Source organism: Symphodus melops, assembly GCF_947650265.1.
Source record: "Symphodus melops genome assembly, chromosome: 13".
In the NCBI taxonomy this organism is placed as follows: domain Eukaryota; kingdom Metazoa; phylum Chordata; class Actinopteri; order Labriformes; family Labridae; genus Symphodus; species Symphodus melops.
The window spans coordinates 3294513-3319983 of NC_136703.1; the positions used below are offsets into that span (position 1 = coordinate 3294513).

The following is a 25471-nucleotide window of genomic DNA, read 5'->3' on the forward strand; positions in this document are numbered from 1 at the left end:
TAATGTGACTTTAAACAAAATTATGAGCAACCGGACTAAAGGAAACAAAAAACCCTTCAGTCAGAGATCCTTTTGTTTCCGTGCAGCTGCACTTAGTCACAACCAGCTGGTACGCTGTGTGCAAACTGAGGGATGTAATTATCAATAATCAATCTTTTTTTTAATCATTCAGGCAGTTCAATACATTAGAACAAAAGTGACAAGAGGCAGAGGAGGATACCTTGTAAATCAGGAAAATCACAGGATAAACAATAATGTGCATGTGTGTGTGTGTGTGTGTGTGTATGTTCTCATTCTTAGGCATCATGTCCTCTGTTTAGTCCCAGCTTGCCGACTCTTCAGCTCCACTGATAGAAACATCATCATACTGCGAACATTTTATTTACTATCTTGTTAAGATTGCATTTACAATGATACTTTTAGAAAGATTCAACAAAGATCCTTTGTACAGTTATTTTCAGGCAACATAAAGATTGCAAATAAAGTATTTACAAGACAACATTAGAATAATGTAAATCACGTGTAATCCGGGACATGTTTTGTTTGTCCAGCTACACCAACATGCTGCAGTTATTAGCTAATTTCAACTGGTAACACATACTTTCAAACCAGGTTATAGTCACTAATGCTGCACTCTTAGTTTTTACATTACTGCTCAGATTAAGAAAAACAACTGGGGGAAGTTAAAACGATGCAAATACGCACCAGGTCTTTTTTTAACAGAGGGCATGCCTGTGCAGAACGATGCATATTTGACCATGCTTTTTTGGAACCAGACAGCTTTTAAATAAATAAAAAGGTCTAAGTGATCTGCTTAATGAATGCAACATGTCGAGACAGATTCTCGAGATGCGTGTCAAAAACAAGTTGTCAGTAAAGTTACGCTTAGCAAAGAAAAAGAGCTTCTCCTCAGACGACTGACGCTTTATATGCTGTAATATGGCCGTAAAAATAACCACATTTCCTTTAAAGCGTTACTGTGCTGCTGTAAGACGCGTCCTGCCCTTCTCTCTGACATCGTTAAAGTTTGTATGTACAAGAAATTAAAAATGAAGAGAAAAGAATGTGACTGTGTTTCAGTCGTAAAACAATCCCTTTGTTTATGTCATCCACAAACGGTTTACAGTACGTTTTGCTAACACTGCGACTTGAATGGACCAATCATTGTGCTTATTTTAATACCTACAGTAAAAAGACCCAAGGATATGAAAAACACAAATTTAAAAATCAAATGACGTCTTAGTTAACTGAAGGCAATCCTTCAACTAGTACATTTGAATTAATATATTAATAATTTAACAATGATTTAATTTCCCAAACTGTAATTGGCTGCTGATTGACAAGCAGCCTCGTATAGTTCACTTTAGCTACCTTTGTCTAGAGTCTGATTAGCTAGCTTCTGTCCCTCTCCCTCTCTCTCCCTGAAGATTAATGCAACTCTTCCTGATGTGATAAAAGTTCAGAAATATAAATAAAATACACAAGCTGTTACGTCTAAAACACGGCATGCCTTGGTCCTTTAAATACTGTTCAATACTTAGGCCGGAATGCTTTTAGATTCTTTAATACCTGATATAGAGTAAGTGAGGGATAAAAACGCTCTTTTCAGACACAATAAATAACTATCCTTCATATAGTGCAGTAATACAGTACTTACACTAAACCTACAGTAATTGCACAGTGACCACATGCAACAGGCTTAAAAAGAGCAGCCCCGTGCTCGTTTCGTCCGTCCTCTCATCGATCCCTCAATCCCTACTTCCATCTTTCTGTCTACACTTCGACTTTCTGCATCTATTCAGCCGGCTAACTACTTCACTCAGGGTCCAAGCATTGAGCCCAGGGGAACTCCCACAGCCCAAACAGAGAAAGAGGCGGCTCTCTGGAGTTGCAGTCCAAGGCAAAATGGATAACATCTGCATTCAGGATGACAGTTTGCTACAGGTAGTTTGGTTAATCCAGTTAATAGTACGAGCATATTCACAACAGACACTTTAACCAGCACAAAGCTTTGGGCGTTCACATCCCACACTTATGTATTGAACAAAGCTTACAGTCAGTGTCAGCTTTGTGTGGACGGACAGTCAAAGCAATAATACTTCAACCTCGGTTGTATCCCAGTATAATAGTCCATGACTAATCCTGTGCTTTTGGCTGCACCAGACTCACTGTTGGTTAGTGATAACTAACATTTGCTTGTTCAGTCTTGTTTAGCTTGCGCTGAAACTCAAGTGGCATCCACGGTGGAACGCTCCCTGTGTGTAACTGGGGCAGTAGGGCGGTAGTAGTAGCAGAGTATTTCCATTGGCAGTGTGAAGAAAAACTTTCAACTGTTTCTGTCATCTCTCATCATGTCTTCCTTTTAAGTTTCTCTGACAAGTCCTCAGATGAAGTGAGAGATTTCTTAGAGGTCTCCGTCTGAGGGCGGCAAACACAGTTTGAAGAGCCTGTGGAAAGAGAAGAGCTTTTAATGAGGGGAATCTGCCCCGTCTATAAAGTAATCATGACTGTGTGGGAAGAGGTGTCTGGAAGTGGTTTTATACTCTACCTTGGGAATGATGGTGGCATCTGGTCCATTACCTTGAGATTTTTAGCAGAGAGCTCAACTCTTGCCCCCTGGTAGAAGAAGAAAAAGGCTTTGAAATATACAATACTAATATTGCATCCAGCTCAACTGACCGTCTCTCGGATCTTACATGTCCATAAGAAGTCGCTTTCAGGGGAGAATTAGATATTCAGGTAAGTTGATAGAACAAAAAAAGCCTTATTCATGAATAATGCTCAGATGTAGAGCAGCTGTACTCTTTGTGATCAAGTTGTATTCACAGACTTTCAATGAAATTGTACTCATCGAATAGGATCGAAAAACACAAGAACAAACAAGACACAATAGTGACGACCTGTATGGAAACTTGTGTGGGAGCAGCAGGATGATGTACAGGTATGTATGAACTAACTGTACCCGAGTAGGCTGGATGAGAAGGCAGAAGAGATCTGCACAGATACATGACATAACATTTCAGAGGAGCCACTTTGGGATGGACAGCCCCAAAAACAGAGCAAAAAACTAATGTATCCCCATGGCCATGGCTTAATAATTCAATAACATGCAAAGCAGCTGGGAGTCTGGGGAAATACGTGGACTAAAGAGAGTGGAAGATTCACAGGGGATGTGAAGTTTACTCATTAGATTGTAAACAGCTATTGACATGTATCATGTTTGTGTACAATATTTTCCTGATGATATTTATAAGAATATATTCAGATATACATCACTTTTTTTGTTGTCTAATTAAGAAGTTTTTCTTCTGATTGTTTTGAAATGTACCTCGAGTTGCCTCTTTGAGGACAGTAAAACTTATTTTTGTTTCTCTGTACGTCTCTATGAATCTCTCCGTCTTCTCTATCCCACCTTAAAAGATCAACACAGTCGCAGTACATGGCTGATCAGCACGAGTCTGTTTCTGCCTGTCAAAAGGAAGTTTTCTCTTGTCACTGTTCCCTTCCTAAATGTTGCCAAGCGCTGAGCTCAGAGTGGATAGATGAGGTAATAGAGCAAAGAGTACAGGCTAGATCTCACCTTTATTTAAAGTGTAACATCTGTAAGGAATAAGCTCCAGAAAAAAATGGATGGATTGATTGATTTGATTTCGTGGGGAGGGCATCGAACTACCCAAGGGTTTTTTTTTTTTTTTTTTACAGGACTTTTGTTCTGAGATTGAACTAAGCTTTACCTGTTTGCGCATTATATCCATAGTTTGCATGATGCAGCGTGGCATGAGGCCGTGGTTCCTGGCTAAGATCATCGCCTGCTCCAGTGTCACACTTAGGGTACATCTGCAAAAAACAAAATCAGAAAAGCAAAAAGGTGAGCTCTGTGTGTTCCTTTCTAACAAACACAGTAATGTGACGCTTCACATTTGCACCCGCTGGACACCTCAAGGTAAAAATGTATCCAGACAATGAAGCACGGCAGCACTTTAAAGTCCAGTGGAGCATGTCATCCACTCGGTCTGCCCTGTGTTAATCTTTATTGCAGCTGACAGTCTGGTTATACAAAACAAGCAGTTTAATGGAGTTGGCTTGGTGCCGGGCTGACCTCTGCATGCCTGTAGCACACATGGTGATGTGGCAGGCTCCCAGGCGGTTACACAGCTCGGAGGACACGCAGAGTACGCTGACACCTGACGGGTGACCCTGAGCACTATGGCGCACGTTGACATAGGACTGCATGAGTCGACACAGGTCGTCCAGGGTGTTGAGAGGTCGCAGCAGCTGTGTGGGAAAGACAGCACAGGTCAGAGAGGGCCGGGGACTTCATGGACGTCTGATGTGATGACTCGATGGGATATCACAGGAGCGGCCATTTTAACAAGTCACTGAAAGAATCGACTGTAAAGAGTTACTTGTTTCTGGTTCTGGCTATTTTCTAAAGAATGCCAGAATAACAGCAGAAGCAGAATTGTGAATTGAAGATCAATAAAGTATTAAACATGAGGAAACAATTCGACTGGTTGACTTGTTAAGATGGAGCAGCTGCAGAATTTAAGAGAAAAACAAAACAGGTTCTTTGCAGTCTTTCTTTTGAAGAGGTGAAAACAGAAACTACGGTGTTTTCTAATCAGCTTTAATCTATCAAAGCTACCGTCATTGTCTGACACTATTATTTCTTTTCTACTGTAATCATTACTGGGGGGGATGGTAGAAAAGATTACACGTCAAGTAAATACAACTCTGAGGTTAGTTGGGGTTAATGGGGGTCTCGACCAGCTAGTGAAGGGGGGGGGGGGGTCCAGTGGAGGTAACAGGACACCAGTTCATCTTACTTTTGAAATGCTTGGTCGAAGGTCTCTAACTTCAAGGCCCAGTATCTGTGCTTGCATTTATATTTAGTCAACACATTATATAAAAAGAGGACTTATGTCAGGAGCACAGGTCTCATATAAACAGCACATGGAGAATATATCACAGTCGATGTATGTTTACCTGGTCGATCTTCATTGCTGTGGTGTTGGAGTCTGTAGGGAGATTGGACTTCTCCAAATAGAAAGCCCTGTGAGGACGAGAACATATCTATTTCAGTTTGAAAAACTCTCCATCTTGCTTGGAAATGTAGAGATTTTTTCTCCTCTGACTCAGTCCGAGCGAGAGCTGAGTCACCGAGAGCACTTCACTTTATAGAATATGCATCTGCAACAGTACGTACTGTAACCCATAATTTATTGATGTTGCATGAGTCACTGGACTGAGCGTGCAAGCATCAGACACCTTAAGCCTAATGACGGACTTTTACAAAGAACATAAATATAATTTAAGGGGAAATGAAACAAAGGGATTTAGGTCGGAGCTTAAACTCTGAACTTTGTCAAATTAAAGGTTTTGGGATTCTTTTAAAGCTCCTGCGAGGAGTTTTTAGTTGGTTTTGAAGCAGACTGAGCTTAATACTGACGTCTCTGTGTGACCTGTAAAAGGCCATCAGCACCAAGACACATTTATTCTATTTTGCCTGAAAGCTTTTCAATGCCTGAAACCGCCGCAGCGAGGTACGTGTGAGAGAAGGTGAAAACGGCTGCCAGATACATCTGACTGTAGAGTAAGCAGGCTCAGGGGGGGGGGGGGGAGTTCCTCAGGAGGCCTTTAATTATAAAACTGATGATAAGGTTTAAATGTAAGCACTTAGCTCTTCTTAGCATCTCATCTTTCACAGATTATATTAAAATATGATAACAGCTGAATATTTTAAAGTGAGATTAAAAAACACTCGTGCTGGTGTTTAGGTAACAAACAATCTATATGTGCCAGCCTCTCTTGCAGAAAACTCAATCCTCTTAGTGGGTGTGGGACTCTTTCCAAGATGGGTCTTGATAAATGATACACTCCTCACCTTGAAAAACTCGAAAACCTTGAAAACTCTTGAAGTCAAAGTAAAAAAAAACAAAACAGCAATTGCAGCGTAGTTTCTGCTGGCTTATGCAACACCAGAGGGTGAACCCTCCCTTTAAGGTGAAATCTATCCGGAGTGTTAGTGAGTAAGCTGCTGGAGGGCTGTGATGCAGTGAAGCACACACACCTGAGTCTGCGGTAGTAGGCCTTGACCCGCTCTAGTGAGACGGCGTTGGTGCGCTGCTGGAACTCCTCCATGGCTGCGTAGTCCTGCTGGGACACTCCCTCGGGACGCTCCAGAGCTGGAGGACACACACAGGAGGCATCGGCATCAACACACATTCACACACACACAGATCACAACACTAAACTTGAACCCTCATGCATTTTAATGACATCATAACCCCCCTACATTGATATGCAAATAGCTCTTATGTAACCGCTGGACAGCAAATGTATGGACCCCTAAATCCAAGTATAACAATGAATAATGTTACAACATCTTAAAAAGAGGGAAATGATTAAAATGTCCTTTTGTAAGGCATACTGTATGATGATGTATGATGCTGAAAAATATGACCACACACTCCTACACAGATAAAATCAGTATTAAACTTTCCCCAAGCCTGCAGTGAAGACTGTTTTCCAGTAGGTGGCAATGTTGAGCCATAAATCATAGCAGCTAAACAGCTCTAAGCCTGTGTTGCAGCATTTTGTTCGACATTTTAGTCAATAAGAGCAATACAGGCTCTATTATTGGGTTAGTGTTCCAACTGGCACTTGTCAGTGGAAAATTAAAGGCTGTTTTGGCAAACAGGCATGATGCATAATGCTGTTCATTCATGCCAGGCCAGCAGAGACTGATGGACAATTAGAGGAGCATGGCAGCAGAGGAGAACGTAAAGCAGGGTGCATTTAAACAGCCAATAAAAGGCGTCAATCCAACTTAATAGGAGCACATAAAACTATCAGCGTATGTGTTTTTATGGGAGACAGCGAGGCTAAAAGTGATTTTTAAAAATACATTCAAAGTATAGTGGATGTACGTGACTTTCTTGTCCTCTGTGTTAAATAAAACCCTCCCAGAATTTAACTCAAATAACCTTTCTGGTTTGATGTGCATGCAAACCTGATTTTGACCCCGACATTTTTACACATTTAACTAAAATTCTTTATAATGCTACTAAAGCTTGTCCACATGGCTGACAAGACGTTCTCAGTTTTCCCTCTCGGCCCAGTTTTACCTTTGGTGAAGAGGACGGTGTGGAGCTTGAGGCTGCCTCCGTTCTGCAGTCGACTGGGAAGCTCGCTGAAGTGACAGCTGTCCAGGTACAGGGTGACCCTCAGGGCCTGTCGGCTGCCCTCCACCTGGTAGCACACTGGTGTGTCTGCAATACACAAACACAGACAGACGGGGGGGACATTAAGAGGATTGTTCTATTATACTATTGGTTGTTTGTGTGACTGAACAGAGGAAGATGTGAGAATAGAAAGGGTCTGTGATGTGAGTGATCTCGCTGTAGTTGTCTATGGAAGGAAGTCTTGCTTTGCAAATGTTCACACGTGAAAAAAATTACATACAGTAGATAGTAGATGTGAATGTGAATTGTTAGGAAGAAAAAAACAAACGGCCCCCTAACGTGTATTAAAAACATCTTTACTAAACTGAACAGTTCTTTGGCACTCCAGGTTTCCGGATGGCATCAACACAAGACAATAAACTTATTCATTACAGTCACTGAGAGAAACAGGAATATACTGTACAATACGAGCTGCTGATGCATTTAAATGACTAACATGCTGTACCATCACAGTCAGTGTTGTTAGTCTCGAAAGCCATTAATTAAATCAGTAATATTTTTAAACTTTATTGATTCTTTTTCTTGAATCCCATCAATACATTCATGCTCCAGTCAACCCGAGTCTGCAACCAGCCAATCACATGGAAGTGACCATATGACTGGAAACTGTAATGCTGTACATTTAATTCATTAAGATAATAATTTAGCATAAGTGTTTCATTTCAATCAAGTTCTATAAGTTACATTACTTTGTTAAGTTGATTAAAACTCATGAACTTTAACCTGATAACTCGTTATCCTAATACCTTTAAGAAATGTGAAAATAAATACCTTTCACACTTCAGAAGAAACCATTAACAAAATAAAAAATACTTAAGTTCACAAACATTTAAATTTTTATTATTCATTGTCATTAAACATCATGTTGATTGACTCTATAATGTTTAATCCTGTGCACATTAAACAATTCTAGTTTTAAGAATGATCACCCAGAGGGGAAACCTCTTTCTTGTCCTACAAACAATGAATGAACAGTAATAAGTGATGAGTCTTGATGACCTTTGCTGCGTGACCTCTGAGGTCAGCGCTCTCTTCCAGAGAATCCATCGAACCAGAATCCTGTGAAAATGGCTCCGACGCTCTCGGCTGAACTCAGGGTCCCGCTGCTCTTCGACGCTTACAAGAGTCTTACCTCACCTTATCTAGTGAAGCATGCATGCTTAAGATGCTATTAGCAAATCAATAGATGCTGCTGCCACAAACCGTCTACCTGCACTGCAGCAGTCTGAGGGTAAAACGCAACTTCAGCACATATTTTCTCATTTAGATTTATTTTGCATTAAAGGTCTAAACATTTGTGCACAATACACAAGTATGTTGACACTAAATTGCTGCTGAGTGTGAAACTATAAAATAGCAGCTTCACCCAAAGCTTCCCCCTTAAAATGGGAAGTGCGTGATGTGCTTTTCCTTTGAGCCCGCAATCTCTGAAGCCCATATTGAGGCTTCTGAAAAGAGAACTGATTTAGGATGCAGTCATCCTTTGTACCTTGCTGGCTTTAAGGTTTTCTGGTAGGCTGCAGCACCTTCACTGAATGCAGATACTGATGTGATTAAAAGGCACAAACACGCTCGGGTCCTAAACTTTATACACACACAGTCATGCCCACAATGAACGACCTGTGTGCGTCCTCAGCTAACTGTGAAAGGAATGCTGCAACCGTCAGCTGTAGGACAGAAGGAATGCTAAACGACACTTTTCATGCTCTAAAAGAATATTCAGCCACCACTTGAGCACAAGCTGCATGAAGATTACAAGTGTGTTTTCATGTCAGTATGAAAAGAATCTAAATGTACTATGTGTGCATATTCATGAGATGTTTCAACCACCTTGCGAGGAAATACATGCGGTCAGTTAGTGAGTTACCCCTGCATGTATTTCTCTAAATCAAACAAATGTTTGGAACTACTTAAACTTATTTGTCACTCTTTTGAGAAATGATCTGATCGTCAAGTAACGGCTGACACAGCTGAAGGCTGCAGTCGATGTGTCCTAGAATGATGCTGTGTGAAGTGAAACCTATCCTGCAACTTTTGGAAAAATTTAATATCCAAAGAGAAGAGGGGTTTGTGATGCTCGGCTTAAAATCTAACACATAGGAGGAAACGTTTGACTTGTAATATGAAATGATCAAAGCAACAAATCAGCAACAATCAGAGTTATTCAATATAATGTAACAAATTCAAAAAACCTGCTGAAGGGTCTCTACGCGTTTGCTGCCTTCATGCTGTGTGTGTCAGTGTTTTATAATCTCAGAGCGGCACAAAAGGTCACTTGACGCCCCTCACAGCCCGTCAGGAAGGAACCATAGAGGACAACGAGGACTAACAGACTTCATGCTCTGCTCTTGTTTAAGATGATTTATGGAGCCATTGTAGTTTTGTTTCAGCTCTCTATTCAGTCACTCCACTGAAAAGAAAATTAAATTTGCAACTGCAAAAATGTCAATTTCACCCTCAATAGCAACCATGCATGCCCATAATGGAACTTTATTCTGAGTGAGTGAAACCATACAGCTGCTCATCATCAGCCGTGCGGTCTGAATGGCTCGAGTCACTTTTTTTTTTTTTTTTTTTTTCATCGTCTCTTACTTGCGACAAGAAACTCGTCCTCCAGTTGCCTGAAGAACACAGTGACTTTGTCCAAGTCCAACAGGGCGGCCTTGGTGTCTTCCAGCATGGTGCGCTCCTCTTTCTGCAGGAGGAGAGAAAGAAAGCTCAGAGGACAGAAGCTGTGTGTGTGTTTTAAGACAGCTGGATACGTGGTAAAAAAACCCCAACACAAACAACAAATGATCCTGAACACATTCTCAAAGTGGACATAACAGGACAGACACACATGTTGACGATTGCTTCAAAATGTATCAGCTATACATCAAACTGAGTCACTCAGTAGTGCTGCATTAGAACAGGATTCTAAATGGGGACACTTGTGCCTTTAAGTGAAGTTCTGCAGGAGGCCCGTGAGACTGGCGTTAAACATTTAAAATTCTTGTAACAGAAGTATTTGTCCTGGTCAGTGAGTGCTTGCCAAGTCAGAGTCCCTGAATTACCCAATCGATTTTTGTCCTTCACGTCAAATAAACACACGTCACCCATCCTCACCAGGTGTGGCGCTAAAGTAGATTGGAAGTGCAGCAGAACGCCGATGGCTGATATCTGCTCCAGCCACTTCCTACTGGTCTCCTTGCCGTCTTCCTGGTACTCGCCGGCGTTGTTGAACCGGGATCGCAGTGCCGCCAACAGCTGCTCCGCCAGCGTGCACAGAGCTCCGGTCGCTGCCTGGCAGAAGATCACATCCCGGCGCAGCTGAAGAGATGTGTCTGATGTTGAAGGAAGGTAGAAGGAAGAGAGGTTGATGTCAGGGAGGGATGGAGTTCAAAAGTGTAAGGCAGCCCAACCTCCCGCTGTAACCTCCCTCATTACACGAGTTCAACTGGAGCCGCTCCAAAACATAGACTCTATTCCATTAGCTTGTGTCCCCTGAGAGGATATCTCCCATTAACCAGCACCATCTGCCTCTGTTCACTTCAAAGTGACTGGAGCATCATGTGTTTTGACACCAGCCCTCATTCCTGTACAAACAAGCTGAACAATCGGCCGCAATCTGGATCCGATCCTGATCTGGATAATGAAAACCAGCTTTTTTAAGAAATATATAAAACTGACTCACTTGACTTGAAACTAAATATAGGCAAACATCTGCTTGATCTGTTTGCAGTAAAGCTGTGATGAAAGAAACCCTTTTTTGGCTTCCCTATCCAGCATATGACAGAAAATGTTTTAACCTTCATGTGACAAACTGAAGTAATAGAAGAATGGAAACATGATTTCAAAAAGCTCCAGAAACCACATTTCTGACATTTTAAATAAATATTTGAGTTGCAATTCAATCATCTTTGAAGCTGCTTTAAGGTTGTGCAGATGTCCCGATGAAGTCTGGATGTATTTTTCATATGATGGATGATCTCATTAGCAAAAAGTTCAAGCTGTTGGAATCATTTAAAATACTTAAATTAACAGGCTTTTTCCTGCTGTTTAAAACCAAACTCAGCTGAGTGATTGCACGGCGTGTCTGTCCAATTTCTCTGGTCATTAAATGGAAAATTAAAACTGGCTTGTATTTAGGTTACTCGCCACCATCTCACTCTGATTATGAACTGCTCTCTCTCCTCTTTCACTGAGTTTCTGTACCTGTGCACTTGAGCAGAGCAAGGAGAAGCTGGTTCCTTCCATCTGTGGAGGCAGAAGACAAAACAAGGTGAGGTGACTGATATGAACCAGACCGACGTTACATAAGAGGTCTGCACATGTGTTTCACTGACCATCCACGTATCTCTGCAGGCTCTCCACCAGCGTTTTGATGGAGGTGGGCAGGTTCCAGGGGTCCTCCCCGATGTTCTTCTGAATCATGTAACGACTACGAATGGTCCAGTCGTCCGTTTGTCGGAACTCTGCATTAAGAACAGCAAAGTGTTAGTGCGTGCAGCTGCTCAGTAATTTCATTTGTTAAACGTTAGTTCTACCTTGACGACCTCTGACCTCTCAGACGGTAAACACACATACAGTATGCACACACAGAGGAATTAACAGTAGTAGATATTAGTTCACCAAATGTGATGTTAGCAGCTTACTGTTAGGTCAAAAAAAGTGCACTTTTAATCAAAGTTGTTGTTTCCCCACACTGCTGCTTCTCTGCTAAGTCCCGCCTCTTTTTCTTTTACCCTGAGCTCTCTAAAGGAAGCATGTCCTGGTCTTCATCACTAGATACACATTCTTTTTTTCAATGAACTCAATCAACGACCTTTTCTGTTATTTATTTGTCCTCATTTCATTTCATATTTGCACTGTAAGAATAATTAAGGAATTTTTCATCAAAGTTCAATGCTGTAGTTCAATATATTAATCTATGTATCTGGATTAAAGTTTGAATCCAAAGGTCGGTGATTCAATGTAATGGATGACAATCTAAAATAGTAATATCTAATCATCACATCTTTAATGTATAATTCCACTGGAAAGGCTTTCTCATTATTTTAAATGGCTTTTGATTTAGTTCCAATGACCGTGAACTGAACTTAAACCTTGATGCTTTTAAGACCCGATAGAAAAATTAAATGATGAACAGCACTCGCCATGCACAGCCAAACTACGTGGTCATGTGGCGGTCAGAAGAAGAAGAAGTCAAAGAATCCGCCGCATACTGAAAATGACTTTGTTGTGAGTGAACATGTTTCATTTGTATCTTCATCTGGTTCGGTCAGTTTGCTCACAACAAGTCTCAGTAAATTTGAGTCATTTAAAGTGTGCAGCAGATTATTTTTCCTCTAAGCCAATAGGAGACGTTGGTGATAAAGAATCAATATTTTATAGTATGCTTGCTTTGAAATGATCTTCTCCAACCTGGTTGGGTGTTGTCAGGGTAAAAGTGTTTGGTCTCCTCACAGGCTTTCATCATCACAGATCCTTTGAGCAGGCTGTTAATGGAGTCAACCTGTGTGAAGAGAGAGAGAGAGAGGGACAGAGAGAGAGAGAGAGAGAGAGAGAGGAGAGAGAGAGAGAGAGAGAGAGAGAGAGAGAGAGAGAGAGAGAGAGAGAGAGAGAGAGAGAGAGAGAGAGAGGGAGAGAGACAGAGAGAGAGAGAGAGAGAGAGAGAGAGAGAGAGAGAGAGAGAGAGAGAGAGAGAGAGAGAGAGAGAGGGAGGGAGGGAGAGAGGGAGGGAGAGAGAGAGAGAGAGGGAGAGAGACAGACAGAGTGAGAGAGTTCATCATTCAGGCTTTGAGTTTGCTTGATCCTTCGTTCTCAAAACGTATTTCTTGCCAACTCCTTCCTGTTACTCAGTTTTAATTCAAACAATCATGAAAAAACACAACAACTACACACTAAACCACTGCAGAGGGCTCCTGCTGAGGGTCTTTGAGTTTTAACAACAACAAGTTTGTTTTCAGCCCCCCTGAGCAGCTGTTTACATGTGGAAAGCCCATAAGAGAGTCAAAGGTAAGAGGAGATGAAAAGATGGATAGAGGTACCTGAGCAAGTGTGTGTGTGTGTGTGTGTGTGTGTGTGTGTGTGTGTGTGTGTGTGTGTGTGATAGAGAAGAGAGAAATAGGACGTCAGTGAAAGATGAGAATCAGAGAAATAAGGATCCTGACCAGAGGACACAGAGCCCCACTAAGTAACTCAGCCCAGATGTTGACTGATTGCTATCATAATCATCTGCTCCAAATGGTTCGGCTGTGACGTACGTGTGTGTGTGTGTGTGTGTGTGTGTGTGTGTGTGTGTGTGTGTGTGTGTGTGTGTGTGTGTGTGTGTGTCTTTAAGTTTCACTGTTTTTCTTCACTAAGAGGCCACTGTTAAGACATCTCTGTTACTGCTCACTTCTTTCAAGGTTTGGTTTTGGAATAAAGCTTTGTCGTTTTGCAGGAAATGGATCATGAATAAAATCCGGCGGCAGAACTGACCTGGTTGAAAAGGTGCTCGAGGCAGCCGTGCAGCTTGTCCTGTTTGTCCGAGGGAATCCTCATGTCACAGGGCAACTCGTCCCCTAGCAGCCAAAAATGACCAAACGGAAAAATCACACATTTGAGGAAACCAGAGTAGATTCTTCATCGTTATCACACGTGTTTCTTTCCATCTGTTTAATGCAAAATCTGATTTAAAGATGTAACAAGGCTTAAAGTTATTTCATCAGAAAGTCTCATTGTGTTCTCTTGAAGACTAAATGCTTTAAAGTGACAAACAGCAGTGGACACATACTTGGATCAGGACACAAATATGTGTCAGCCGGGTTACGAAATCTAACATCTGACTTTGTCAAATATCTGCAGCATTTTTGTGTTTTGGCGTTATGAATGGACGACATATGACTGACATTAACACAAACCAAAGTGGGAGCACATTTTGGCTTTTGATCAGTCCGTTTACAAACGGCCAATATTTCTCTGCTTTGGTTGACAAACAGGAAGGATTCCTTTGCTTCAGTTTGAGATGTTGTTCATCCCCTGATAGTGCTGCAGCACAAATACTCCTGTGTTGTCTCTTTACTCAACAGATGGTTTTGACAAACGCCTTGTCATACCAGTCTTATCTGATTGGTTCTAAAATGTTAGAGGAAGGACATACTGGTTGCTGCACTGTGGTCAAAGAAGCCAGCATGTTAGTAAGTGGTAGGCGTAAGGTCACTAACTTCACTTTAATTCAGAAAATAAGTCACATATTTCTCCTTTAATTACATGATGTAAACAGAAATACAAACATCTTCTACTTTTTTTCAGAATGGTACAGACCCGATCAGGTGTGACTTTTCTTCTTCTTCTGACCTTTAACTTGACACGTTGTATATGTAACTATATGCACCTTGTACTTGTATATCATGCTTTTAGATACGTGATAGCTTTAAGGCTTCTGTTGTAAAATGTTGTGTTACTATCAATCCTCTATATATTTGTCTTTGAGATCTTCTAGTTGAGTCGCTGATTGTTTTGGGTTGGTTTGGATGGTTAACCACACCTGTGATTACAGAGCTGGATTCTCAAACATTAGTGAGATTAAAGAGGACGCACGTCATCATGGATGTCCTTTTTTTTTCATTGCATTTATGTGACACATCGTAGAAGTCTCCCCTCCTTTGGTTATGGATATCAGGAAAGATATTTGAATGTGATGCACAACAATATGAACAGATTGACATTTTTTCTTTTTTCCTTTACCTGATCCCATCTCGTCACTCCCGAGGTAAGAGCTGTTACTCCTCACACTGGTGTAGGACAGCACTGAGTCTCTGTTGCTGTTGCATTCACTGTAATAAAGCACACACACACACACACACACACACACACACACACACACATTGCACACTGTTAAAATGTGTTATGGAGTTCATTCCATTCGACGACCACGAAGAGAATTTGGAAAGCTGCATCTTATAATTATGCTGCCAAATAGTCCTTCTGACTGTGAATGCCTCTCTTGATTTACAGTATGTGAGACCAAAGGTAATTAAATGTTTCTCACAGCAACAGACCGCCACTGGTTTACACAGAGAGGCGTTCACTGACACGTAGCTGCATCAGAGTCCCAAACATTAGGCCGATAATAAAAGCACATTTTGCACTGACACACTGAAATGTAGCTCACCTACTTCCACACACACACACACACACACACGCGTGTTTTTTTCCAGCGCTGCCAGTGTTTTGCAGCGCGGTTGTCAATGTTTTCCTTTAATCTATGGTTTGCGGAGAAGTACAACTTTGTAAAATTACATGGACTGGTATTTATAGTCATACGTCTATGTGATTCAACATGATTACCGGGAGCATGTGGAAGATTTATGCGGCTGAAATTATACACGTCTTCCAGTGAGTGCGCTCGCGATCCCCTCAGAGGAATGATTCACGGGCTGAATTTCCATGACAAATGGCCTACGAGCGACTACGAGCTTCAAAATGACAACACCGGCTTTGTCCTTCTTTGCCATTACCCAGCTTGGCTGGAGGACAAAGTCGGGGGGGTAGGGGGTGGATATCACCTGCCGGGTTATTCTGCGCTCTCTAAAGTGTGTGTGTGTGTGCGTGTGTGTGTGATTGTGGGTTTGTGGTGCTGAGGGGGGATTTGGCCGAGCCAGAGCAGCTACAATTATGGGGAGAGAGTTAATAGAACCATCTTTTAGTAGTTTGGCTTCGACTCTGAGCTGGCTCGATTTCACACAAACGCCGTGTCACACTCACAATAACATGTGTGTATACAGTAGTAAATCCAGGCAGGTTTTTTTTCTCTCTCTCCACCTACTTCTCCTAATCACACCGCCCATTGTTTTCCTTTTTATTTGTTGCCTAATATACACACAATTCCCTCTCTCCATGTGTCCTGGATCTTTCCACTTTTGGCTGATTCTGCTCAGAGTTGTGTTGTTGTGTGTATCTAGAGACAGACACAACAAACCACAACACCTATGACACATGCACACACACACACACACACACACACACAGGAGGTGATTTCCAAATTTAGCCAAGCACCTCCTGCCAAAAGTGTGAGTACCACTGTGACAATTATCCTGACTGTGGTAGAAGAGCTGGCCTCAATCTTAACCACACACACACGCACACACAAACAAACACAAATAAACACACACACACCCTGTTCACGCCCACAGTCTAATGTACCCTGGTTGATGTATTGACGGCTCTGAGCACAGGTGACGACGCACTCACACTGAGAAGTTATCATCTGTGTTTAGACTCATTAACAGACTCTTCTTCATTGTTTTGTCTTACATCACACACACTTAGGATTTTCACACTTTCAAAGAACGCTCAAAATAGTTTTCACACTCGAGGAACCACACATAAAAAGATACCATTGATTTTTGCTTGCAGTGTCGTTCTTGAACATATTGCTTATGCTCAACATTTAAACCGGAGGAGCGACTCAGCTGTTAAAGAAGTTAAATACATAAAAGCTTCAGGAAAAATAAAGGCAGTTTTCAATTGGACACATTTCGACCTGCTGAGTGTTGTTCAGCTGTTCCATTATATCTTATTCAACTTAAACTCTGCAGGTAAAGTTTTTGCTACACATTAGTTCATGTTCTGTATTGATTCAGTGTATGTTTCATTAGCAGTGTATCCTGTACGAGGTGCGTGTAAGATCTGAGATAAGATCAAGTAAGAAGTGAAAAAAGGAACTGCGTCTGTTGGACTCTTGTTTGAGGAGAAAGAAGTCTATTTTTAACGTGAAGCCACAAACAGGAATCAAACACACACAGTCACTTGAGAAGCTCTGTGATGTCAGGAATGAGCTGTTAGCTGTCTCTTCTGCATCTGGACACGAGCGACACGGATCTAAATTAAGGACGGATTAAATGTACCCAGGTTTAGAAACAAACAGGACCAGACTCTGATTTCCTCACACTGTCTTCTTTCCTAAGTTTCTGTCTTTGACCCGCCTGTGTGTGTGTGTGTGTGTGTGTGTGTGTGTGTGTGCGTGTGTGTGTGTGTGTGTGTGGGGTAGCAGTTCTCCTCTGTTCCTGTTCTTACATTTTGTTCCTCACATGCTGTTCTCTGCAGTGACCTCCGACTGCTGCGCTCTGTCACCACCTACGGCTTAAATGTCTTCCTCTCTTATTCTGTCACCACCTGCCTCGAGAACAGAGTAACACTTTTCCTATTTTGATCCAAAAGTTCACAGCAGGATGATTCATCTTCATTCATGGTGCAGCCTTATCCTGTCACTGGGCTTCATTACTCTGAGCGAGTGTGTGTGTGTGTGTGTGTGTGTGTGTGTGTGTGTGTGTGTGTGCACCACACACATATTACAGCCTACATTTTACTTCACATTTTATTGCGATGAGGTATTTGCCTTTCACATGGCGTGGCCGGGGCCTTAATGACAGAGTGGGTGAGGAGGCCGCGCCCCAAACATTTGGCTCTATTATACACCAGCCCACCACACCAGCAACCAATAACTATATCTTAGTGGGTGGTGCAGGGTGAGGCTCGGTGGAGGACTGCCCAGTGAACCGTGCACACACACACAGAAACATCTGAATGAACTCACAACAAGCAAATGACATAACCAGATCTGACCAAAACATTTTAAAAGATCTTTCTAGCTGCTAACGTCTCAACGAAAAATACCAACATCTGGAAAGATTTGCAGCCTCCGATGGGGGGTAATGAGCAGCGTTCTGGGTTATTTATGCTTTAGAGAGTCCAGAGATTATCCAGGTGTGAGAAGGGAGTCAATTCTAACGGTGTGTGTTTTATAAAGATGCTGTCATACCAGAGGAAGAAAGTGAAACAAACACAGCGTATCTATTTCTTATTTGTTTCCGTTACCTTCAGAAAATCACACTGAGCTGTTACACAACACTGGTTGTAACCTCAGTGAGTCAAACACAGGGTTTCCTGATCTGGTCAGCACATTCAGTATAAGGGCCAATCTTTGCATGATACGACTGAATGCTAACAAAGCAGCTTCTATCAACCAAAGAAGAGCAAACTTTAACACTAGATAGATGTGAAGGAGTTAGACACATAATCCAGGCTTAATGCATCCCTGCTGCAAAATGCAGGAAGGACAGGCAAAGAAATCTCAGACTATGTAACCTCGGGATGATGATATCACTCTCCACTTCATCAGGGCACAAGCCGATCAGACTACAGTTACAGTTTGTAACCCGATAAAATAATCTGATGCCCGTAAATCAAAGCACAATTCAAAGAGCCATGAGAGTGTCTTTCAAATCTTACATGTCAAACTCGTACTTGGCTTTAGTGACTCAATGAGCCTCGGGTGGAGGATGATGAGATACGTCTCTGAACACTCTGCTGTGAAATTACAACGTTCATCAAATAAAGATAAAAACTCTCTGAAGCAGGTTAGGTGAGCAGCATCAACACCTTGAAGCACTTTTTATTGTTTTGGCCCTGAACACACACTGCTCCCTCTAAATCAGCTTTGTGGTCCAGTCCTGAGAAATGCAGATTCTTCTTCAATAAAAACATTTTTTTTTTATACCAGCCAGCTAATTTAGTAAGAAAACTAAACCCAGTGTTTCACTGAACTGTTAAATTCAGATGTCCTTGTCCAAAGTGTTAACCTCAACAGTAGCTCTTATCTGATGCCTCCATTAATTTTAATTACCTGTAGGAGTCTCTGTAGCTCATTGTGTCATGACCCGAGTCCTCCTGGTCCTCCTCGTTCACCTTGAAACAAACACGTTTGATGCCGCCTTGCTCCACTTTGTCCTGGTCGCAGCCGTCCTCACAGGGGGCCAGAGAGGGGGGCTGACTGCTCTCGTACACCGGAGGCTCCCCACCCTCACCTTGGAGCTGTGTCGGTTCGGTGATAGACGACAAGAGGCTGAAGGATTCATTCAAGGGAGAAAAAAAACAAGACTTTAATGGAATGATCACAATGACAGGTGAGAAGTGTTACTAAAACACAAACAGCTCAAAGGAAGATTTACAAAGTCGATATGTTTGGTGTCATAAGGTGGATATTATTTTGTACCCTTTAAATTGACTTTTAAAAATGCACCACTGTGCTCCTTTTACATCACTGTGACTAAAGAGACACACACTGAGGAGGCTGATCTACGGAGAGCCTTAAGGGACAAAATTCCATGTGATTAATCGTAATTAATTTCAGACCTTAATTAATCGGCATTAACTTATAATGCGGACAGCAAAGTCACAGTTTGTTCATTTTGCACTCGTCTCTCCCTCCACATGTCCACACCCCTCGCTCGACGCAGCCTCTCTTTCTCCTGATGTTATCCTGGCCTCGCTGCCTGTTCCTGAACTGGGCCTGGCCCATAAATATTTTGGGCCTGAAGAATGTTCCTTTTGTAAACCTTCAGCTTTAAACGAGGCAAAGGGCAGACAGACAATGAGAGGCTGACGAACAGCCTCAGGAGGCAGCGTTCAGCTTTTCATGCAGAGATCTCTAAATGTCAATGTGAAGGCTACAAAAATAGTCCACTAACATATAAACAGCAGGGGAACACCAGTATTTGATAACACTGCCAGCTGTTTAACCTGAAATACTTTGTGAAGGGATGGGTCCTTTATGTTTACTTAACAGAGGACTCATGGGGGAAGACAGAGGATTTATGATTTTATTATCTTTAAAAAGAAGATCAAAGTGTTTCATCGCACATAGTCGAGCAAACAGCAACACTTACACGTCTATTTGAGCGACATACTGCCTCATCTCCCTCACAGCCACATCCAGACGGCTATACAAGTGGATGTAGTTATCCTGGGTGTCTGTGTCTTCCTGTTTGAGCAGGAAGCTCAGCCCGCCTTCCTCATGGACACTCTGCCGGCTGTCGTTCAACCCCTCGCCTCCATCCATGGTCACCTCCCCGTTCCCATCCACCTCGTCTCCTTCCAGGCCCGAGCACTTCCAGGAGGGTGCTCCCATACTTGTCACGCAGTGCTGCGTGTGCGACATGGGGTTCAGTTGTGCTACAGGAGGGGAGGAGAGGAGAGGAGGGGAGAGGAGAGGAGAGGAGGGGAGAGGAGAGGAAAGGAGAGGAGGAAGGAAGGGGAGAGGAGAGCAAATGAGAGGAGAGGAGAGGGGAGGGGAGGAGGAAATTAGAGGAGAGGATATAAATATGTTTGCAGTTGTGAAAGAAACAGACATAACACTATAATATAAACTCCAGATGTTTCAAGCTATATGAGGTAATGCTCTTATGCGTTCCCTATTTAGACTCGATGAAAAACAACTTCTCAAAGGGCACTTCTATCTGCAGCTGATATGCACGGCGGGAGCAGGATGCAAAACTGTTATCTTGGGTCGACTGCCAAACTAAGCTGCAATAACCTGAGACGTCCCAAAACAGCCGACAGATTAAGTTCCTTCGATGAACTCAGAGTGTGAGCAAACGCAATGACTTAACAGACGAGCACTTGTACTTTTTATACACATGTTCCCTGCATACAGCGAGTTTTACTGAAGAGGAGCTACAACTCCTGACAAGGAGGAAGAAAACACACCTGAACGTTTTAAACTTTAAAACCTGCTCCCTTTTGAAAGGTGTGAGAAAGATCAGGCAGGTAAATGACAATGACATTTCAGGATGCCTAAACTCTACGTTACCACCTCTTCCTGTTCCCGTTCCAGAGCTAACAAGACATAATTGCTGCAAGCTGTTTCCATAGACGACACCCTGAGAGGCACCGCAGCTGAACTACTGCCGGGCAGATGTGAGACCTGCAGCTGGTGCTGATAGAAAGATGAAGACGAGGCTGCTTGGAACAATGCAGGCTAAATGTCTGCAGTCTAGACAGCTGAACTGTGTTTTCATCTTTGCTGAGAGTTGAGGGATTTCAGCAGTCAAGTTGAGACTCTAATAATAAGGCTGTATCACAAACAAGTCCGGCCGTATAAATAGACCACAGTGTTCTTTATCTCAAGCTTTGTAATGTTTTGCCCTCTCATTTATTGGTACCACAAACTTTCTCCCCCTCCCCTCTTTGACCTCTGAACATTCCTGCTCTGCGGTGGAGCCGCCATCTTTGCTGACATCACTCACTCGATTCTCATGTCAATAACATGAGAGTATGGCCTGCAGCTAATGGAGTCTTAATAGCAAACCACTCATCTAATTTACTGTGGGAATCCTTGTTGGGACCTTGTGGCTGCTGTGGGAAGCTGGGGATGACATTCCCCTCCATGTGTTGCGGGATTTAAATGGTCATGGAGGGTAATTATTCAAAATGATCACTGAGCGAGTGTTAAGTGGGTTAAGCTTTATTATCGTTAAGATGGATGGATCTGCATGAAGCTTCGTTTCAGCGATGGATATTTGAAAAAAAGATTGCATGAATGTTTGAGTGGTGCTTCACAGATGTTGTGCGTCTTGCTACCTTGGTCGGGATCCAGGCCAAACAGGGAGTTTTTACGCCCGAAGCGGATGCTGAAAGTCCTGCCAGCGGACGTGATGTTCTTGGGGTAGGAGACCTGCATGAAGTTGACGTGGCAGTTGGTGGGGACAAAGTCCATGGAGCCCAGAGGGTGAGGATGACCACCTGCCTGTCTGAAGGATGGCCACGCCTTATTCCTTAGCTCCTCTGCAAACTGGGTGAGAAGGAACAATTAAAGAAAGGAGAGCAGGACCCAGACTTTACATGAATGAAAAAGGACTAATCAGTAAATGAGATACTACAACAGAAAAACACTCTGAGTGAGATAAAGAGCAGAACTAAAGCCAGTGCTTGTTCTTCACTCCCTGAAAATTGTCCCTTTCAGGCAGGGAGGGGGGTCAATCTACGATGTAAGAAGTATGTACCAAGATGATGGATAAGCCACAAACGAGAGCACTTACCAGTACATTAATGCTACGTTTAATTGGGTGTATTAACAATGTAGATAAGATCCAAGTAGAAAACGTGATGCAACAGTTTCATTATGTGTGCAAAGATCACGCATGTCACATCCCTCTCCTGCTTGTTTGTGGAGAACTTTCCGAAAAAGATAAGATATAACTTTATTGATCCCTAATGGGGAAGTGTGTGCTACATTCACACATCCCTCACACACTCCTGTGGAAATTTCACTAGTGGGACAGTCAGAGGAATTCAGAGTAAAGGCCTTAAAGTGGGAGAGAAATACACAGCTGTTTGTGTTCACTCCTGCAGTTCAAACCATGAATTTGAGGAAAGTTACAGGATCGGTTATCACATCCTGTTTTTTTGTTTGGATGTCAGCGTGATTAAATATTTTAAGCTTTCTGACCTACACTGCAATGCAATGCCACGCCTGCCAGGGATCTGTCAGGCTGATGTGTACGCGTGTCGTGATGAGAGTGCAGGTGTGTCTTCGTACCTGTTGATAGTTGCTGATACGCTGTCGGATCCTCTTCAGCTTGGTGTCACAGATTTCTCTGAACTCAAACTGAGGCATGGTGACCACTCGGTCACTCTGGGAGATGAGTTGGCTGCAGTTATCAACAAAGAGCCTGTCATCGCTCGAAAAGGCCTCCAGGATCTGCAGAGACGAGAAACATTTGGAGAGATTCAATCAGCCTTGCAATCACATTTTGAGGCTTGATTTAGTTTGGTGCAATCAAATTTAAAAACTGCTTCTTAGTAGAAGGTGGGGAGTTTTTCCCCCCTCCGGCTTTAAACATCAGTGCTCCAAAACAAACAACCAAAACCAGCAGTGAGGCTCGAAACTCTCCAGCTGCTTACAGGATCCGTTATAATAGTACAACTGGAAGAAATGTCAGCGAACAACAATCTGCTCGACTGCCATCAGAAACATTAGATAAGGATACAACTTTTTGAAGTATGTTAACAGCAGGTATACATATTGTAGGAAACATGATCCAACATAAAGGTAATAAATCAATGAAAGTTTTCTTTTTTTTTGCTCCGTCTCTGTAAGTACCTTAGCGGTGAGGCTGAAGCAGCCTTTTGGCTCCACCATCTTCTCCAGAACGTGGCTCTTGATGCCTGCCGTGCTGACGTACTCGTAGACCACGCCGTGCTCCAGATGGACGTTATCCACCGTCATGCTGACGAGCGGCAGATCTTCAGAGAGGGAGAGTCGGTCCAGCCGGTGGTCTGTGTGGCACAAATGGAAACTTTCCAGGACAAACATTTCTCAAGCAGTCACCAGAAATATAATAAAGTTTTTTTTTTGAAAAATCTAGAACTATTAATATATGAAAGGAAACAAAATGAGAAACTGGTCCAAAACAACAAGCGAAGAAAACACAACAATGAATATGCACTCTGACTGTAGGCATGTAAGTGCTCTATTCACCACTCAGAAAGAAAAAGGATTTATTCCCTTTGATTAGACTGCAGACTCTGATAAATCTGCAGACGTTAGACAAAGTCAAACGAAGTTGCAGAAGAAGAGAAGTTTGTAACACATCTTCATCTAGGATCTTTACGTGAGAGTGCTGTGAAATAGTAACTCATTTAAGTCTCTGCATTTTAACTTCTTTTAACAAAAACAATTCAAAACTAATATCAAAGTCTTTTAAGTGATTGATTGTCTCATCAGTATGAGCTGTGAGAAGCATGTTGTCTTTACTGCTAATAAAACATTCACATGGTGCAACCCTTAAGAGGAATAAAAATAGCATTGGGAAGGAGACTGCTATAAAATGTTATTGACTGAAGATGTTAAAAGCTTTTTGTTTATCTATTGTTAATCTATTTTTGAAACATGGAAGTGAACACAGTAACACATCTGTACACCTGATAAGTTTACATACACTGTGTCAGCACTGGAGGAAAACATGCTCAATGTGTTTGAACCATAACAAACAGAGTAAATACTGTCTGCACTGAAGGAAGAGTCATCAAGAGTATAATTCAAACAGAATCATCGACATCTGAAGCCAAACACAAAGCGTCTCTGACCCCCTTCAGACGTCATCAGAAAGTAGAAATTCATGTTTGAAAATAAGACTCTGGTGCAATGTGTCTAACTCTAAGCCTATAATAAACCTACTCACACACTCACACAGATGTTACAGTTCACAACAACAAACTGCTAAATAAAAAGATCTCCCCTTGACCCTGATGAAGGCCACATATGTTGGTCTGATAACAACGTTAAACCAGTTCATGTTAAGAATAACACCAGGAATCCCTTCTGTACTTCTCCAGTATGTTTACTGCCCAACATGATCACAGTGATGGTTTTACTTCCTCTACAAATACTTACTACCTAAAACTGTGCTAACCTCTTAAAAGAGTTGCTACTGACTCTGCAAAACACTGAAATAAAGAAATGAAAGTTCCTCCTTTATTAATTCAAATGAAAGTGAGTCACATTGTAACATTTCACCTGTTCCATTTGTGCCGTTCTCCTCGTCGTGGTCCGACCCGTTCTCCACTGGATAAGGCGTGAAAGGGCTCTCCTCCTTCTCACCTTCACCTCGTTCTTTTTGTAGCTCCTCCACGTCTTCAAACGCTCGATACACCCACTGACACTGAGGGAGGAGGAAGATGAAGGCTGAACAGTCACATTACAGGAAAGTGCAAAAAAACAAGATTTACAGAGCAAAGGAGGAAGTGAGAAGACAGAGAACTATGATAAGAGGTAAAGGCGAGATAAGGGGAAAGTGCTTGAAGGAGGAAACTGTTAAATATAGCTATAGTCATTTCATAAACAGAAATAGGTACACTTTGAACACAGAATTTGTATTTCTACTTCCCCTAAAGACACCTGACAAAGAAATCTTGCCCGACTGCTTTGCATCTAACTCTGAAGTGCAGCGAGCTGTACAGACAACATCCTGGTATTATATCCGGCTGTTAAATGAACCAGTAAACTTTGACTGGAAAAGGTCCAAAATAAGGTCGCTCAGCTGAGCTTCTGCAGGGGGATTTTCAAAAAGTGAAAGGCTGGGCTATAAAAACAAAACAATGTGCTTCGTACAGTAGGTTCAGCCGCGTGGAGAACAGCCTGGAGCCAAAGATGTTGGAGCAAACAGACATGGGCCTAACAGTTTCAAAACTGGTTAAGTAGAAATAGACTTCTTAGAATACTCTGCTTATTTGAAAAGACAGAATTAAATCAGAATTCACTTCAAACGTTGTGTTGTTTACATGTTGCTCAGGGCTAAGTCTTCTCTTTGTGCAGGATTTTATCTGGGGCTGAGAAATGTCAAACTCTCACTACATGTGGCCTGCAGCGACAAAGTGTCAGCCAGTAATTTATGTCAGAGATCAGTGGGCCACCCACTGCT

General features: G+C 42.3%; 1 protein-coding gene across 4 annotated transcripts in view; it reads right to left on the reverse strand.

Annotated features, from left to right (window-relative positions):
• Positions 1 to 365: 365 nt before the first annotated feature.
• Positions 366 to 25471, reverse strand: part of prex1 (phosphatidylinositol-3,4,5-trisphosphate-dependent Rac exchange factor 1) — a 95708-nt gene continuing 70602 nt past the window's right edge. Inside the window, exons 21-41 of one of the 4 annotated variants that reach the window (XM_079360464.1) lie at positions 24568 to 24712; positions 23152 to 23327; positions 22588 to 22749; positions 21630 to 21840; positions 19937 to 20222; positions 18895 to 19113; positions 14955 to 15043; positions 13707 to 13789; positions 12648 to 12738; positions 11570 to 11698; positions 11439 to 11480; positions 10350 to 10567; positions 9837 to 9939; positions 7128 to 7271; positions 6071 to 6185; positions 4987 to 5053; positions 4827 to 4871; positions 4100 to 4275; positions 3735 to 3837; positions 2549 to 2616; positions 366 to 2447 (exon numbers count right to left, since the gene is read on the reverse strand). In XM_079360464.1, coding sequence (XP_079216590.1) covers positions 2405 to 2447; positions 2549 to 2616; positions 3735 to 3837; positions 4100 to 4275; positions 4827 to 4871; positions 4987 to 5053; positions 6071 to 6185; positions 7128 to 7271; positions 9837 to 9939; positions 10350 to 10567; positions 11439 to 11480; positions 11570 to 11698; positions 12648 to 12738; positions 13707 to 13789; positions 14955 to 15043; positions 18895 to 19113; positions 19937 to 20222; positions 21630 to 21840; positions 22588 to 22749; positions 23152 to 23327; positions 24568 to 24712 — 2715 coding nt within the window. In that variant the 3' untranslated portion in view covers positions 366 to 2404. Of the gene's footprint in view, positions 2448 to 2548; positions 2617 to 3734; positions 3838 to 4099; positions 4276 to 4826; positions 4872 to 4986; positions 5054 to 6070; positions 6186 to 7127; positions 7272 to 9836; positions 9940 to 10349; positions 10568 to 11438; positions 11481 to 11569; positions 11699 to 12626; positions 12739 to 13706; positions 13790 to 14954; positions 15044 to 18894; positions 19114 to 19936; positions 20223 to 21629; positions 21841 to 22587; positions 22750 to 23151; positions 23328 to 24567; positions 24713 to 25471 lie in introns of all 4 variants that reach the window. The other 3 variants (XM_079360463.1, XM_079360465.1, XM_079360466.1) reach the window with 3 other exon arrangements.